Source organism: Hetaerina americana, unplaced genomic scaffold, assembly GCF_022747635.1.
Source record: "Hetaerina americana unplaced genomic scaffold, ioHetAmer1.1.p SCAF_1, whole genome shotgun sequence".
Taxonomy (NCBI): Eukaryota; Metazoa; Arthropoda; class Insecta; order Odonata; family Calopterygidae; genus Hetaerina; species Hetaerina americana.
Genome location: NW_027286069.1, coordinates 76,627,552 through 76,645,798, shown reverse-complemented (window position 1 = coordinate 76,645,798; position 18,247 = coordinate 76,627,552). Strand labels below are relative to the sequence as shown.

The 18,247-nt window shown below is 37.9% G+C and overlaps 1 protein-coding gene across 1 annotated transcript in view; it reads left to right on the top strand.

Annotated features, from left to right (window-relative positions):
• LOC139686704 (lachesin-like) overlaps window positions 1–18,247 on the top strand; it is an 873,842-nt gene that overhangs the window by 687,050 nt on the left and 168,545 nt on the right. Inside the window, exon 5 of the mRNA XM_071583748.1 lies at window positions 14,894–15,086. Within this exon, the coding sequence (XP_071439849.1) occupies window positions 14,894–15,086 (193 nt within the window). The remainder of the gene's footprint in view (window positions 1–14,893; window positions 15,087–18,247) is intronic.

Here is an 18,247-nt window from a genome sequence, read left to right as displayed (position 1 = left end):
TAAGGGTGGGAATTTTAAAACATCAGAAAGCTAGTGTATATGCGCATTTGCGATTTCTCACCTCTATATTGGTGGCTGAATCGGTAGGGATTCTGGGATGTTAAGGGAGAAACACTTATCGAATGAAAGGTTGTAAGAATTTGCGTGTGACGGAATAGGAAGAGAGGAGTGTGAGGTAGAATTGCAGGAGTAGCGGTGATTGTTCATTCGAATGGATAAGGTGGTAATGCATTCGCCTATGTAAAAGGAAGAGCATTGTTTGCATGACAAAAGATAAATAATGTTTTTTGAGAGGCAATTAGCGAGGGAACGAGGGGATAGGGCAATGAGGGGATAGAATATGGGGAGAGGGGAGCAGATCTAATAAGTAGACATGTTTTGCATCGGAGGTGGTTGCAAGTAGGGGAAATATGAGGAAATTTGTCAGGGGAGCGCCAAAGGGTTGGTGCATCTCAGAAGTTTTTTGAGATTTGGTGTGTTGAGGAGCGTTTGGTGTGTTGGGGATGACAGCTGGTGTGCCGAAATTTTCAGTCTTCCTTTAAGAAGGCCGGAAGCTAAAGCAATCTACAATTTAAGTGTCCTTTTAATTGTTACTATTTTATCTGTTTTCTATTGTGCCGTCCACACACACACACACACACACACACATATATATATATATATATATATATATATATATATATATATATATATATATATATATATATAACTAGCCTCCCGAACTTGATGTGTGAATTTCACACGCCATCGGGATAAGTACTGAGTGAACTCTACCATCACCTACCAAACCGACCTTCTGGTTGATTGTTTTTATTATATATTAAACCATAAACACAGTAATCAACCTGAAGGTCGGTTTGGTAGGTGGTGGTAGAGTTCACCCAGTACTAAGGCCGACGGTGTGTAAAATTCACACACCAGGGTTTATACATTCCTTCCCTGTGCTGGTTAAGGTTTCCAGGAAGATCTGGTACCCAGAAAATCACATAGCTTGGGTGGAGCTGTAGGTGCCCAGAGAGGCTTTCCCGGGAATCTAACCTCACTCGGGCGTCAGGAGTCTAACGCTCTACCCCTGCTACCGCGATTAACACACACACATATAAATGTATACATTTATTTATGCGCGTGTGTGAACTTTTTTACGTATTCATTCGAACACACTTCTTCCCCTCATTCCCATCAGCGCTCTGTCCCCTCACCTCCCAAAACCAACCAGCTCGCCGCATTCATCCTTGAAAATGGGTCATCATCCGTCGTGCCCTATTTCCCTTCACTTTCGCCATGAGGAAAGGATAAATTGTCCCCAACCCCTATCCAACACCAAACCTCCCCATCACACTCGAAAGCACATACAGGTACACAAAACATACATCTAATAGACGCGGAATACGCTCTCGCTCCTTCCTTCCTCTCCCCCCTTCCTTCCTCTCCCCCCTTCCTTCCTCTCCCCCCTTCCTTCCTCCCCAACTCGCTCCATGACCATCACACACCACGTTTGCCTCCGAGAGAGTGTAAGGAGGTGATGGCGGTTGTTGTGGCGTTGCGGGGAGAGTTGCCGCCTGATCCTCCTCCTCTCCATCCCGCCTTTCCATCCCGCCTTCTCCACCCCCCTCTTGTCGGTATTCCTCGCTCCCCTTCCCCACCCGTCTCTCAGCCGTTCCCGCCTGAGGCGCATCGATGCATCGGGCTCGGTCGGACGGCGGCGCGCGGAGAAGAGAGGCGACGACGGGTGGGAGGAAAAAAAATCAAAAGCGCCGAACGCTGACACGCGGAAAAAAAGAGAGTGTATGTATCCACACGTGACGGGAGGAGCGAGAGTTATGTTCGCGTTGGTTGCGTCTCCGCGAATGCAGAATATAAATTGAACCCATCCCCCTTTCCACGGTTATCCCTCCTGCCCTTCGAATCAACCTCCCGAACCTCCGCAACTGTCGACGAGTTCACCATCCCCTCCAGCACTCTCCATTCCAGTCCTTCGTACTCTATTCCCCTTACTCTGCTGGGCTGAAATTCCTCTTATCCACACACACCTTCGTCTTCCCACCTCAACACTCCAATCCCTATACATTTTACCTGCATGAGTTATTCCTCTCTCGTTCCTATTTGGGTAGGTTGCTCCTCAGACCTTGAAAAGGGCTTTGTCGGGTATGCTTTGAACTGGATTAGTGGGGAGGATTGGAGAACGCTGGAGGGTAGCTGCGGGGAGTCATTCGAATGACAGTAAACTTCTGCGAGATAATTCGAATGGCAAAAATATGACGTTTTTATCATTCGACGTCTTCTATGCATTTCATTGCATAGAAATCGGTCGTAGACCACCGATGGAACCATAATCCGTAATAATATGTTCATACTTAGTGAGTTTGGGTGGATTTTATGGAATATTTATGACGCAATGACTCGTCTTCAATGAGAGATCATTTGAGGAATTGGATTGATTCTGATTGGATTGATTCAGACTTAATTTGGTTTTACGACGTTAATTGGTGGTGACGTGACTCGATGCCATCCCTGTGCTTTTTAATACCTAAGGAAATTTTCTATAACTTTCTATTCCACAAATACAGTAACTAGATACAACGGTGGCGTTGGGAATTGCGAACATTTTTCTTTTCCTTTATGTCTGGGGCAGTCAACAAAGTAAATAAATAACATGTGGGTTTATCCAGTAGTATACCACCTTATTCTTCCCCATTGTTGTCAGCCTATCCTGCCTCACTCTCCTTGTACTTAGCAAACGTCCTCCTGGATTTAAGAATTTCGAGCATAAAATTTTAGCGAAATTCAAAAGATTTAGAAAGATCCAGGAAATTGGATGCAACGGAGCAAAAATCCGGAGGGACGCCACTCTCATCTTACGGCTATATATTACATAGAGAGGCAGGGTAATGACGTCGTCGCTGTTCACACTGGGCGTAAAATAGGTGCTTCTATTTTAAACGGGGAAAGAGGGAGAAGCGGAATGCCAGCCAAGCGGTTCTAGGGCAGCGTTTTGTTTTACCTCTCTTCATTCCTTTCACTCCCTCTTAATAATGCCTTCCTTCCCCTCCCTCTAAATCGCTTTCATTGTGCTGAGCCATCCGTTCTTCGAGGGTTATTCGAATCGCGAGCATTTTTCTTTTTCACTTCTTTCCCTCTTCACCATAGGTGTAGCTCTCGCGAAGAGATGGCATTCCCCCTCGATCCGGAAGGTGGAGTTTCGCCATATCCGGCGATTAAAAAAAAAATTGAGAAGGGACACAATGCGCGAGATAAAAGAGGAAGAGGCGGAGCTCGATTCAATTCGCACCCGCAGATTTTGGATCGCGATGCGGCGGGAGATGATCGGTGGGTGGGTGGCTTTGCGGGCGTGGTCTCTCAAATCCACTACGTGTGTGCGTGTGTGAATCGAAAAAGGTGCCCGGGAGTCCCGACCGTTGGGCGCAATGCACCAAAGTTCCCAGTTCTCCTCTGTCGATGTTTTGTATGGTACCCTCTCCGGTCAATTTAGTTCTGAGTCATTCACCCTCGTATCTTCTTTGAAACGATGGATTTACATATCGTCCATTTTACTGATGCATCTTTTTGGAGTTTGACATTTTAAAGAGAGCGCCCGTTATGTAAAATTACTATTAGCTAGGGTTTCCATTCAGGTTTAGGATCATTAGTCACGATTTGGGGAACATACGATGAATAGATTCATTCCTGTGCCTACAGTACAAATAAGGAGTCTGGGACGTTATATAGTAATATCCCAGTTCATTTTAATTGAGGTGTTTTACCTGTTTAAAGCTAGGTTTTGGACGGCTTCTAGTGCCTAAATACCTCTATGTAGCGCCAAACTTCCTCTTTTCATGACCTACATTGTTTCTTTTGTAATTAATTCGTAACTTCTGCCTGCCTTCATGCTGTCAAGTAAGCTCAGTCTCTTTCTTTCCTCAATTCCCCCCTTATTTCTCCCTGCTATCTTCAACGTAACTTTCAATACTTCAGTATTTCCTCCATTCTATTTCTCTGGCTATTTTCATGTCCAACCAGCGATTTTATCTCTTCCATCGTTCTAATTAAATCTTCAGCGTTTGTTTTACTCTCTGTTTTACTTATTTCCTCCATTTTCTGCCACAAGTACGTCCCAAAATCCTCCAATCTACTTGCACTCTTACCTCAAAGGCAAGGTCTCACATTTATAAAGCCTTACGCTACATATTAAAGATTTGCCTAATCTTCTCGTTACATATTTCCACATAATTTTCCTCTTCTTGCAAATTACTATTTTACTAATACAATTACAACAAATTACTGTTTTACTAATAAAATGCTACTTTTAATTTCCCCACTTATATGCCCCTTTTCGTTTAAAATAATACCCAAATGCAATATGTGGTCCACCTCTTCTAGTCTTTCCCTCCTATTTGAACATTATCTTAGCTTTCCAACTTATCGAAAATCTCATTGTATTCGTCATATTCATGTATTCAAACTGTAAGCTTTTAGCTGATTCATTTTATTTTATCTGGCAAAATAGTTACGAATAAAGCATGGAAGGATGATGGAAAAGTTTATAGAAAATAAGTTGATAACCCAAATCGATGAATTATTGTGAATAGTGGGCATTCATCGAAAATTATCCGCAATAAATGTGGAGTAATATACTGACGTAAGGTAGAGAGGAAAATTAGGTGGCATTGAGTATCGTCCCTTGATGCAAAATTTACATAATCAAATTTAAGTTGTTTTTTTACTAACATTGCTGAAAAGTCTATTTTCTCAAATCCAATACTTGTGTGCAATTTTCAAGACTGCATAACGTGTTATGCTGTCTCCTGTGTTTAAGAAGAAATACAGGAAGAAGAGAATTACAGAGAAAAACAAAGACTGAAAAAAGACTCTCAAAGGAACTTCACTGTTTTCAGACGAGTGAGGTCATTGCGCACCAGTACAAAGTAATTAGAAAAAAATGATATCATAACATCAAAAAATATATGCCCTCGGCGGATTTTCGACCAAGTATCAGCTTTTAACAGAATATGGATATGATGATTACTCGCCGGCGTCGGGTATGGAAAATCTGGGCTGAAATACATGGAATCATATACTCGTACGCAGAAAACAATGAAATACGAATGTAGGTACATAGAGTTGACGATGAAGAGCTTGTACACCAGTGTACCATAGGAAATCAATATTCTGATTTCAATCCAGTGGTTAAGAAGCAATATCTTTCAATGCTTGCTGCAGCAGTTGAATCGTTTGGAAAATAATGAAAATTTCGATTTGCAGGTTGTTTTTCAACGTGATAGCCCGAAAATTTAGGTGGGGAGAATTCTCTCAACCTAGAGTTGTGCGTGGATAGTTTTCCTATATTAAAGGTGGAAGACAAAGGCATTCCGAAAGCCACGTGGGTCCATGGTTGGGCATTGTTTGGCCCCTCCATTGGGTTTCAGATGAATCTAGCGCAGACCACCACCGCTCTCGTTTCAATCTCACACAACTTACTCTTCCTTCCGTTCCACAGTCATTTAAGATAGACAATAGAAGAACTCAAGTACTTGTTCGTAAATAAATCCATCTCGAATGCGTTTTCATGGCTAACACAATGACTGCCAATCCCCAAGAGAATGGCGGGTGAGCGTCATCGTCTCTCTTTCCCTTTATTTCGCATGAATGTAATTGAAACATTAGACATATCAGTACTGAGTTCACGTGCATATGAATATAGTATTGTTCAAGCACAATTTTTCCAAGCAAATGCAGACTGAAATTTTTAATTTAAAATAAAATGCAGTTAAGTAGTGTCAATATCGTTTACAAATAACTTAATTAGGTCGGATACTGGTTTCATTATTTAGTTGCGTGAAATCGGTTGAACCTTTTATCACTACTGGTGATGATACGACTATGATGTGCCTTGCAACAACTGTGCATACAATGAATATGATTATCATGTTCTTAATACAAATCCGTCACGTTTTTTTTTAGCTTTAAAATATAATATTTAAAATTGAGCTGAATCATTACTTCAAATACGTTAAAATTTCAACACACAAATATAATCATGCAGCTAACGTTCCTCAGAAACCTCAATATAGTATGCTGTGCAGACATGCTGGCCAACATAGGTAGGCATGAATGTCGCTGATTCTGCATTCTTTTGTTTCCTGATACTATTTTTCTCATAAAGATATATTAATATATTTCATGGATTAAAATTGTCAGCTCTTCAGTTAATCTGGTCAGAATGCTGATATTATATCACAGCTTCCACCTAGTCTCTGCTACGTCTTGAACAAGTAGAAATTCACACCACTGTCCAAACGGTGAGTAGCAGCTACTCTTACCAATGGACTCAATGAAGTCGACTGATGAACATTTCCCAGAAAATAGCAAAACTTAATTTACCCTAAGTTATCTGATAAGAATATAGCAGCACCAGTAAGCTGATTTGTGATGTAAATTGAATTTAAAAAGGTAAACAGATGATTACAATTTACAGCTCCATAATTTATGCGATGGCTTTTTTGGAACAGCTGTGAAGATGGCCATAAAGATGCCCAAAGATAAAATTTGTAACATGCTTTATGATAACTTAAGATAACATATATCACCATTTTCCAAAGTTTGGTCAAAATTAAATAATGTATGCGCCCGCATTAATATGAAAATTCGAACCTAAATCTAAACTCCTTATTTTTTTGTGCGATGTCGGAAACTAATTCTTTCAAGAATGTTGTGAAGTTGTGAAAAGCATAACTTTTATGTGAGTGAAATTACTAACTTCATTCGCATTAGTGTGAGAAAGCTTCAAATGCATTCTGTTTTGTGATCTTGAATGAGTTATTCGATGTAATGAGTAGATTTGTATTTAATATCTTGAAAAACCATGACGCGCATGAATATTTAAACATATTTCATTGAGAGGTTATCCCTGACATGAGAAAAACGTAACCCGTAATATTGATTTCAATGCCCCCAATGAGTGAGGTAGTTAATCGAAGCGTGAAATCATAAACTTTGATTGGAGAAAATGAAGATAACGCAGCTTGTAAACGTCATTGACTCGTCATATGGATGTTAATGTAGGATTTGGATGGTCGCTTATGTGTAGTTAGTATTATAGGCAGGTGAAATCGGTGGAAAGCTTAAGTTTTTGAAACTTCAATTTAGTGTACACACGCAACATGGAATATTGGTCGGGTTTTGTAACATAGAATTTTAATTTTATTAATTAAATCAAAAGTATGTAAATTTGAATTATTAAATTTTAACTGTCATGAATTTAAACTTAAACCACGTTTTCCGTTTTTTTTAAGCCCACTTGTATAAAAATCCCAATCATTGTCCCAGCGGTGTAGAGATTATATTCGTTGTACTGCACATGCCGGAGCTTAAAGGAACGCTGTAATTTGAATGTACCTTTCAGCGTAATTTTTATTGCATTCATATTCATGGTCTATTTTTAAAGCGGTTGTTTCGGAGTTATTCATGCTCTGGTTACAATTCTGTTTACCCAGCTCCGTTTATCCGTAAAATGCTTGGTGTGCGTTCTAAGGTTTTTATTTCATCTTTTCTTGATTATTATAATGTTTATGAATTCCGACGCTGGATCCCTACGATAATGGTTCTTAACCTTTTTTGCCTCAGCAACCTTTTCACCAAAGGTCAAATGTCATTCTCCCAACACTTAAATTTCTTTAATTTGAATATAGAAATGGTTATTAACAAATAATTGTATTATCTTTTGTTGTTAGCAGGCTTTGATATCCCTCCACATTGATAAATTGAGAAATTGGTAAAAATTAGCCCTAAAAAAATATGTAATCATTTTTAGTTTAGTAGATTTCTCACGTTCCGAAGGGACCTCTCCCCCTAGTTTTGACCCTGTTTTAGGATTTATTCCATGAATCATATAGGTGACTCAATCCTTAAATTTTTTGCTTCCGTGAAACAACTAAGCTCTCGCGCCTTATATCGCCACCTGTGATATTCTAAAACCCAGCCATTAACAAAAATTATACATTTGTATATCATATTCGGGTATAATTCCGTCAAGTTTTCATTTTTTATGCTCGGCTCATAATTCTGAAATAGGAATATAACCTTAGGTATTTCGACAATTTTGGCAAAGCACCTCTGAAGATAACTTCGGTTCTTTAATTTAACCCCTTTGTTTTCCCCGTCCGATTTCTTTCCTAAGGATATGTCAAGCATGGGCTTATATGAAAGATGCTGATTATTTTACTAAACTTTACTGTTTAAAATTCAAATAATGCGCATTGTTTTCAGAGCAGGGTACACAAATTAACATAATATTTTTGTTTCTGCAAAAATATATATGCATCTTCCAACATTACCTTGGGAGATATTTTTACTAATATTGCCAATGTTTTTCAATTTTATGTAAGAGATTTTCAATGTGGATGGAATAAGCAACCTTAAAACAAAAACTTTTGACATTTGTTCAAACTTTCTAGTTTTAAATTTATCGTAAATAATGTTTGTTAGCTCTCAAAAACTATTTTGCAATTCTTTAGTTAAGTAAGGTAATATTTCTATGTCCAACTTTCAAAAGGTATTAATTAAATATAATTTTTATGATATATTTTTTCAAGTTATGAAAATTAGTTTCTTCTCAGACAATTAAAACTTCCTCAGCAACAGTGTGTTAAGTTTCAAAATCAGGGAGGCTTGCATAATAGCTAAACAATACCTTATGTTAATATTTTATCTAATATTAGCAGCATTTTATTATCCCGTGATTGTACTGAAATTTTTAGTACAAATGCATGAGGGAACGTCCTCAAGAGAAATAGTCTCACGGATAAGGATGAATTTAATCTTAGGGTACATTTTCAACAGATTCATAATTTGAAATGGCGTCAGAATTAAAATTGTATGTATTTAAATACGTCATTCATAAATAAATACAAATTTAATATACGAGTTAAATTTGGAGCAGTTAATGTTTTCAAAATGCCTAGAGCTTCGAATTTCATTTACCTTCGTTCCTGCAATATTTTTCCACCATGATTGAGGTTAAAGCTTTTTTGTGCGGGGTACTGTTCCTCGGTAAGTTATTATCCTGTTAATACTATTTATTATCATTATCGTGCACAGATGATCTTGAAACTTACATATGGGTGGATCATTGGTATTATGGTTTGATAGTACGACCCGAGGAACTTTTATGTAATCTCTTCAATCACCATAATTATATGACCATGTTCTCCTCGTTATTCTTCAGATAATTATTTATTACAATCTCTTTGATTTTCACACTTTCTATGACTATTAGGGTGAATTGGAGCAGCGCGCACTGGTCCTAGTGTAATCTACATTACATTCGATATTTTAAATATTGTCCTACCGAGGTTATTTCCGAAAGTATTTAGAAATTTTATTTAAAATGTTCAATCCACAGCGTTGAATTTAAAATGAGATGTGTTTTAGAAGAAAAGGCAGTAAATTTAAGCAGCGAAGTATTGATAAAAGAAGAACCTACTGCCGCTTCACCAAGAATCTAGCTCTACCGTATGAGGAGGCCTGTCCCACAGGTGATAAAGTGGGGCATTAATCTTGAGAAATTTTGCATTTCCATATTTTCCCTTGGTAGGCAATATGAGTTTTTTTTACTTTTTTCCCCTTTCATTGTGACACTTAACTTGTCTCGGTTTTATCCGCATCGCTTTTCTGAGAGCTCTAGCCAAAATGATCATGAAAACTCTTGAGCACGAGTCATCATCACCAACTTGAAATTTCTAAGGTTTTCATTTCACCTTATATTCAAGTCATAATTAAAATTTCCTCTAATCTCGAATTGCTTAATATATGCGGACATATGTTCACTTCAGTTATTTAATATATGATAAGAACTTTATATTACATATAGTACTCTTAAACTTTAATTTGTAATTTTGGTTCTTGGGATTCAATTATTTTTAATATTTTCAATTATTGTCTTCCCGGTCTTCTGGGCACTAAAATGGCGCTTTAAGCGCCAGCGGTAGGTTTCTTATAAAAAATATCGTCTATCTCTCTAAAGCTTCAAAATTGAATGAAATGCAGTCGTTGGACACATTGGAGACATTCGGTCATCAGCCGCTGAAAAGGAGTTAAAATACACGTAGTCCGAATGCTTAACTGAAACAAAGATCCCTTATTGAAAAGCAGTGAAAAATTGAATACATTACAATTATTTCGTGAATAATTGGAGAAACCCATTGAAGAGGGGAATTTATGACTTTTGAAATCACGCAAACGCTTAGGAATAAAAACTCCACCCCACATTCTGTTTTCCCGCAGTCTTTCATTGGGCGGATTCGAAGATTTCACCAAACAAAACCAGCAACAATTCCCATTCAGCGACCTCAGTTATCTTTAGGCAATATTTTCCTGGCTTGTGCTAAAGGGTTGCATGAAAAAATAACCACTCTCATATAATTAGTAATTAAATCAGTAATGATTAACTTTAAAAAATCAACTCATTGTCCAGATAACCAGTAAGTAGCAAACCAGTCAGTCGAAAATTAATTTCTAGCATTCACCTCGTAAAATGATTTGTTCCATTTTCCGAGCTACGTAGGTAAAAATATGGACCAAATAAAAACATTAAATATTGTAGTCGCATTTTGGTCAAAGTCCTAAGATTGTTGTTCAAATTTAAACATATGGAAAGGTAGACTAGGATACGTGTGCACAAATTTCAATGCTATTCTTGTCAAATTAAAATGTTACCAGTTGGGATAAAAATAATTCCATGAGGAAAAATTCCAAATATTATTTTTTCAGTCAGTTTAGATCAACGATCTTACTTCCTTGGAATTTGTAATTTTAAAACTCGATTCAAAGTTTGACGACCAGATGAGTTATGTTCAAAGGAACTTCACCATGATGTGGACCAAGTGAATGAGGCATGATAAAATATACAGATTATTTCGCCTCCGATAGCGGGCTTATTATTTGCCTTCATCACACAAGTGGAGGACCTGAATACCACTCAATTCACGCTCGCTTTAAAGAATTAAACCGAGGCCGTCTACGACAGAGGCATGTCTCGCAATGATCTATGCGATCCATAGAATTGTCAAAGTAAAATATGCGGTGTGGGAGGTTTTCCGTATTCGGTATTAGAGAGGCTAGTATGAATACAAGAAAGGTAGTCGATGGGAACTGAGATCGGGCGTAAAAATATGTGGGGGCAGGTTTTAATTCCCTTCGAAAAATTTGCTACGAATGAATAAATCTGTCAAGGCCCCCGCTTCTACTCGTCTATGTCAGAGACTAAAGATCAAGGTCGTGAGAAATTTATCATTCATTCTACCGTAATACATTCTGGGTAACCATTTGAGAGTGTTCGTTGGAACATGAGAATATTGCATTGCATTAAAAACAAATAAAGAACGCCTGGTTGATGTCATCATTCATGTGCATCTCAGCGTTCAAGATTTAGAATATCAAACGAAGTAAGAGAGATTTTCTACCCAGAGAGCAAGGATATTTTAATGGGATGTATCTCAAGGGATCATGATTCTATGTCTGGTATACCATAAATTCTAAATAGTTATCAGAAATAATAATTCCATCGAAAATCAACTTCGTTCTAATTTATGCAAAGTACTTAAATGTTTTGCAAGTACTGAATCACTGCTGCTGTCACTTTTTAGTTGTCATGTTCCATTTATAAATCAGTAATTTATCTATTTTTAAACTTCACATAACAGTTTTTTTTAAATTTCATCTCTGCATTTCTTTTCAAACCCCGTATTTTCTTAACTATCAATTATTGATCCCTTACATATATAAGTGTTTTACTTACTAGTTAAATTAGAGGAGTCGCCAGTGCCTTTTATTATTAGGCTTCACTATCAGTTCCATCCAACAGCTTTGATAATTTACTTTTTACTTATTTGTATGCCTAATTCTCTTTTTTAACCGCCGCTGGGTCTTAGGATGCAATACATTCACCCTGGTTGCTGGGGAAATTCCAAAAACGCAGAAAACGTGGGTAGATGAAATACTGAAAGGTAGTGCTATCTTGAAGGAAATGGTATAACGAAGAACGTCGGATAAAAGGGGTATACGAAAGAAGTGAATAGGTTACTTTACACTCAGGTTTCACTTCGTGGAATTGTTTGATGTCCTTATTAAAACCAGAATGGACCATTTCGTCTCAATTTTGCCCAAAAAATGACCTCTATCTATCTATCTATTTAAAAGATTTTCTAATTTTCCACAGATATTATTTCCCGGTACAACGCGTTTCACCAACTTGCTGCATCATCAGGTACAAGTGAAACACTTAGCTGTTAAATACATACGGTATCCATTGGACAGAGGAGAAGGAGGAAGTTGAAGGTAGGGGGCGGGTTTTCTGGCACTTCAAATTCGGTGGTAACGGCTTTTTCGCTTAAAGGAAGAAGTTTTGGCGCCTTGGTTATGACTAAGCATTGGGTCTGGTCCGGGTTTTTTGGGGGGTGGGGCGGACGGTTACTGGGAGGGCGGCCAGGAGCGGACGGCTTGGAACGGACGGCTACTTAAAACCGTTGGATTTGTTTATCTTCGGAGAGAGGGGTGGATGTATAGGGTGGTGGGATTTTTCGGAAGGGAAAGTCAATGGTCAAGAAAAGAGAAAACAAAACGGCAAAATGGTGTTGCCTTAGCTATGAGGTTGCATAGGGTCTGGTCATGGCGTAGATGCAACTGAGTACGTTGATCCGTTGGGTTTGTTTACCCTCGAAGTCAATTTTTCGGAATGGAAAAAGGAGGAATGAGCGTATAATTGCTCATTACACAGTATTGTATTGGGATTAGCCAAGTTCCTTCGAATCTCGATTAGCTCTAGACCTTCCATTTTCAATCCTTTAGAGAGGGCATGTAGTATATCTGGGACAAAATTGCAATTATGTTTGCAGTCTTAGAGATTTTTTGCGAAGAGGGAATTGGGGTTTTGCTCTTTGTGACACCTGGCATGTTCTTGGGCTCGTGTTTTGAAATTCTTCCCAGTTTAATCGGAATCATATGTGTTGAAATTATCGCAGTTAATTTTGTAGATGTCTGATTAATTCTGCATCCTGTTTGTCTTTGCCATTAGAAAAGAGTTTAGAGTGAGTAAGAGACACTCCTTAAGCGTAAAAGGCCGCTTTGAGTGTAGTTGGAAGGCGATCTGATATTTTGTAGGAGAATGCTCTTTGGAAAGGGATCGAACACCACCTGGAGTCTTCAGAAGTGGAGGACTGAGAGGGGGAAATTTGATTTATGGCCATTGTTTTCCGCTTTTTTGGATTATTTTTCCAACCAGGTTTGGGTTGAATCCATTGCTGGTGGATATATTAGTAATTGTTCTGAGTTTCTCATTGAAATTTGTGGGGGAAAAGGGGATGTGAAGGAGCCGGTGTATCGCCAGGTGGATGGCTCCATACAGGTATTTGTGCGAAAAATAGTGTTCGGAATCATCGGGAATTATATGATCCGTGTATGTGGGTTTCCTGAAAACAGAGAACTGGTGTCTCTTTTCTTCGATGGTGATTTCCAGATCTAAGAAGTTAATTATGCCGTTAATTTCTTTTTACATGGAAAATGAGTGAATGGGCTTTTTAGAAAGAAAAAAGGCAGAAGGTGAAAGGCATGAGAAAATGGGTTAAGGAATAGGAAGTTATTGTGATGAAGAAAGGATAGTAATTGTTAGGGCCCGTCTAAAACCTACCTTTCATACTGTGATAAAATATTATTTGCTGTACTTAATCATTTATCATTTTTTCTTACATATATATATATATATATATATATATATATATATATATATATATATATATATGGGAATTTCCCAAGTGGCGAATATCTTCATCCTTCATTAATATAGGTCAGGTAAGGATGTGTTGCAAGTAATGTAGCAAGCAGATGATGAATCCTTCAATAATAAAATAGGAAATTCGATTGATTTGTAAGCAACCCTTATATTAGTAATAAATTTCGCCGTTGTTGGAAAATCTAAAATCAGAGTTCCTTCAGTTATACATAGTACAGGATTGACTGAAAAAAATAGAAATATATTCGACCCTGAGTTTACTTAGGTGTTTTAAGGTGTTATATTTCCCAATCTATGTACATCCGCGGGTTACATAAACCGGGATAAATTGTAATTAATAGGCTCCGGAATGAGAACTTGACTAGAGCCTTTACCTTCGAAATATTCTCAATCAAAACTGAAAATCGGTAAAATTCGCTGGCAAAGGCACAATCTATCATGAGATTTGTTATGAACAAATCCCTTTTCAAGTTTTGGAGCACTACATGTACTCAATTTCAACTCTGTTATAAAGCTACTCCCTACTCTATGGCTGGAAATGATCTACTGGAGTAAGCATTAGACATAGGAATCAGCGTCTCATTATTTGGTCCAAATAGATTCCTGTGCTGATATCAAAATTTATTTTTCAGAAATCAGATATTCCATCCTTAAATACCTCAAAACTGAATCAATGATTGAAAATGTAAGTTATCACATTCGCATTCATATTTTTTCAATTAAAGGTTTGTGGTAACTTAGGGTGATTTTCATTCAATTCCCTCCGACAGTGATTTGTAGACATCACGCAAACCTTAACGCGGTTATCTCTTTAAGCACTATGATTTTTAATATTAATGATTAACGCAGACGTATAATACTGTATGCTTGTACAGATATATAGCCCAAGGACTTCGCACTTAACTCCCCGGCCATTGTGTGAGCGTGTGTTATTGGTCGTGAGGGCGGCAGCGGCCATGCACATGCATCGCCCGTCATTGCACTCGAGGCACGAGTCATTCTCGTGTGCACTGTTGACTCCCGTCTGTGGGTCATCCGCTTCCTCCGTTAGATAAAATCGGGGTTCTCTCAGCATTTGTCTTAACCGCCATTCCTCTCTCTCTCTCTTCCCAGATGGGGCACCTGGACGTTGTCGTTCCGCCGGACATCATAAACGAGGAGACGTCGGGTGACGTCATGGTCCCAGAGGGAGGCACGGTTAAACTCACGTGCCACGCGAGGGGCTATCCGGTGCCGCACGTCCTCTGGCGGAGGGAAGACAACGCCGACATAGTCATCAGGGAGCCTTCTGGAGTCAAAACGAAAGGTAAACCAAGACCAAGCAATTGTCTCCATCCATTATCTCTCGATTCCAGGTTCCCTTAACCCCCGTGGTCTATGCATGAGACAATTTGTCCGTGTCCTTTTCCTATCATTATTTCGCCCATCGAAATAAGTCTCGGCCGTTTTGTTTTCGAGTAATTTCTTCTATCTAAAGGTTCTTGTCATGGAGTAGGACGAATTCCTTTATAAAATGCCCTTGTTAAATATGACGGTGGATCCGTAAGCGCAATATTCATTGATTTTATTGCATGTCGTGCTTCATTTGACTATTTTTAAAGTATTTATTCAGTCATTTAGACCATTTTTATGTCACAAGGAATGCAACCATGCCCTTTTTTTAAATTCCGGTTCATTTTTTTCCTTTTACTATTAAAATCTGTAAGTATGCATGCCCTATTTTACTGTCACTTACTGTATCAAATTTTAGTAATTATTATTACGTAGTTACTCCGTTGATGAGGATTCATCATTTATTATTGCTATTCTTTGATTTATTACTTTATTGTGTTACTTTTATATTCACCTTCCTAGGCATTCTACTCATTGTAGGTAGGTGTTTGGTATACCCTAAGAACTATTAAATCCCTTGCATGAAATTTCTCGAGCTTAATAATTTTTTTCTTACCAAATGTGCGTTTTCAGTTCTTCATGCTGTATTTCCATTACCATAGCCTGGTAAAGGTAAAGTTTTGAATTGAAAAAATGAAACCCTCTGACAACGTGCCGTTACCAAATGAGGTCACCGATTCTTTCCCCACCCTTGAACCAATTTCACCCGGCATCGCGCTGGAGAGTAAACTCTCATAAATGATGTCCTATTGCTCCCATGAGCTCTCCTTAAATTAATTGTCCGGAAAAGACTCAACTTAGCTTCTTGTTTTCTTAAATTTACTAGCTTTATGGTCCTGAATGGTGTTCTGAAGAATATTTTCCACTTTTTACAGAAGATTAGTTTCACTGGAAGAATATTTCTCGATGCAGATTTGGGAATCAAATACTGTAACCACTTGCTGCAATATCGTTCCTATTGTTGTGCACAACATCTCCAACCTCAAACTCAGTGAGGGAGATAGAAGAACACTGATGGTGGATTTAACTTTGCCGTGACAACTTTTTGTCGTGAAGGGTAGCCGAACTCATCGCAACGCCCACGTCACATAAAATCATAAAAGCGTTTTTTTCACTGATCTACGCGAACGAGATTCATGGATATCTTGTAAATGTGGAAGAATATTTCATGCAATTTCATCCCTGACGAATATGTTTTTTTCTAATTCTGTGTGTGACTGTCCCAAAATAGTCCCTAATTCAAGGAAGAATGATCCTCAGGAAACCCTCGTAGATATAAATTCACGATCGCTCATTTTCCAAATATCAGCACTTCCACGGCGGTAGATAAGTAAAAACAACGATAATTGTAATGCCTTTTGGAGAGTTCAAACAGCAGAGGTCCAAAACTGAGTTTTCCTGAATGAATTTCCAATAAAAAAACCCCGCAACTGCGTTGCAAACAGCATCAAAATATAATGGCAAAACATATGGCATCTTCTATGTAGAAGAAAAATAAGCATGATAAATCAGGCATCAACAACTTTGACACCCCGACAATACGACCAACTACAGCACCAACAACTTAACCGGGAACGTCAAATAGAATCTACTTCACAATAGCTTCAATAAAGCAGTTGTTTCATTGTTGATTTCGACACATGTATACTCTATTTGTACAGTTAATTTGTCGCCTTAAATTTTTATAGTTATTTTGCTCAATTTTCTATCTCATCTTTTGATCAATTCATATACATTTTTGCAGTTTTACCGTATGTGCCAGTTATCAGTTAAGCCTCGTCAAGGTAGTCCTTTTTAGTGTTTTATCAGCCTTCTTAAGCCATTTTGGCAAATATAACTGCCAGTTTTTATTGTTCCCGCAATACCTATGAGGTAGTAAAATTAACCACCTTTTGTCTTCCTAGGTGTCTCACGTTGGGAGCTAAAACCCGCCTCACCATACTAAATATATTCATTCGCGTGCCCACCACAATTTCTTCGTTTTCGCGACAGCAAATATCCCAGTCGGTCTCACATTCGTTTTTCTTCTCATCAAAAAATGTTTCTCTTCACCTTTTATGTTATGCCAGTTGCCATGATCGTGAGATAGAGTAGGTAATTCTTAATCTGTATGTTTATGCACAGAAAAGTTAGAGTAAAATTCAATTTGATTGTGTACGTAGTTTTCCATTGCATCAAATTATAACCTGTGTTCATGAGTGAAATATTTTGTTTCTGGCGATGGTTAAAATAATTTCAATTATGAAATAAAGTTATTAAAATTATTAATTCATTTTCAGTCATTGTGTCTTACGTATTCTGAAACTATCTCATTTTACAGGACATGAGTATTTTTAACACGGCCTTTAACATAAGTTTTTAACCGAGGATTATTGGTTAAGGTAAGATGCGCTGAAAAGGTCCACCCTTATTAATGATAAATGAATTTGGCACTTTTCCTAATTTATAAATAACCCTACAACTATTCCTCTGTCTTTGTGCATGAAGGGGCCTCATTAAGCCGAAACGAGAGTCATCATAAATTTGACTTTTGACTTACATTTAGAATTCAACATAATTTTAACCGTTTCTTCAAAGAGTAGAATTTTCTTTCAATTCCTTTAATATAGGGTTGTTTCCTGTAAGAATTTCTAGGCAGAATTTATGATCAATTTTCATTCAAAGGATGACAGCACAATTAAGTATTTTCCCAAATTTTCCTAAGTGCATTTCAAAAATAATCCTCGTGAGAGGTTCATTAACATCAAAATTCTTTTACTTCCATTTGTTGAAGGGTTCCTCCAGGTCAGCTCTTCTATTAAATGGTCTTTGATCACGCCATGTGAAACTCTGATAGAATCACTTCGCAGATAACTTCCGACGCTGGGTAAAACAGCATTAACATTCCAGACCAGGACTGCAAGAAAATCCTTTATTGAAATACTATCTCACAGTCCGTGGATGTTATGAAGGTCAAAAAGCAGCTTAGTGAAAATTAAGTTACTTCGCACCCAATTAATTGGTAATAAATCCTTCTCGTCATCTCCGGGATTAACCGGGTATGCATTGTGTGATACGCACGTAAATATAGAAATT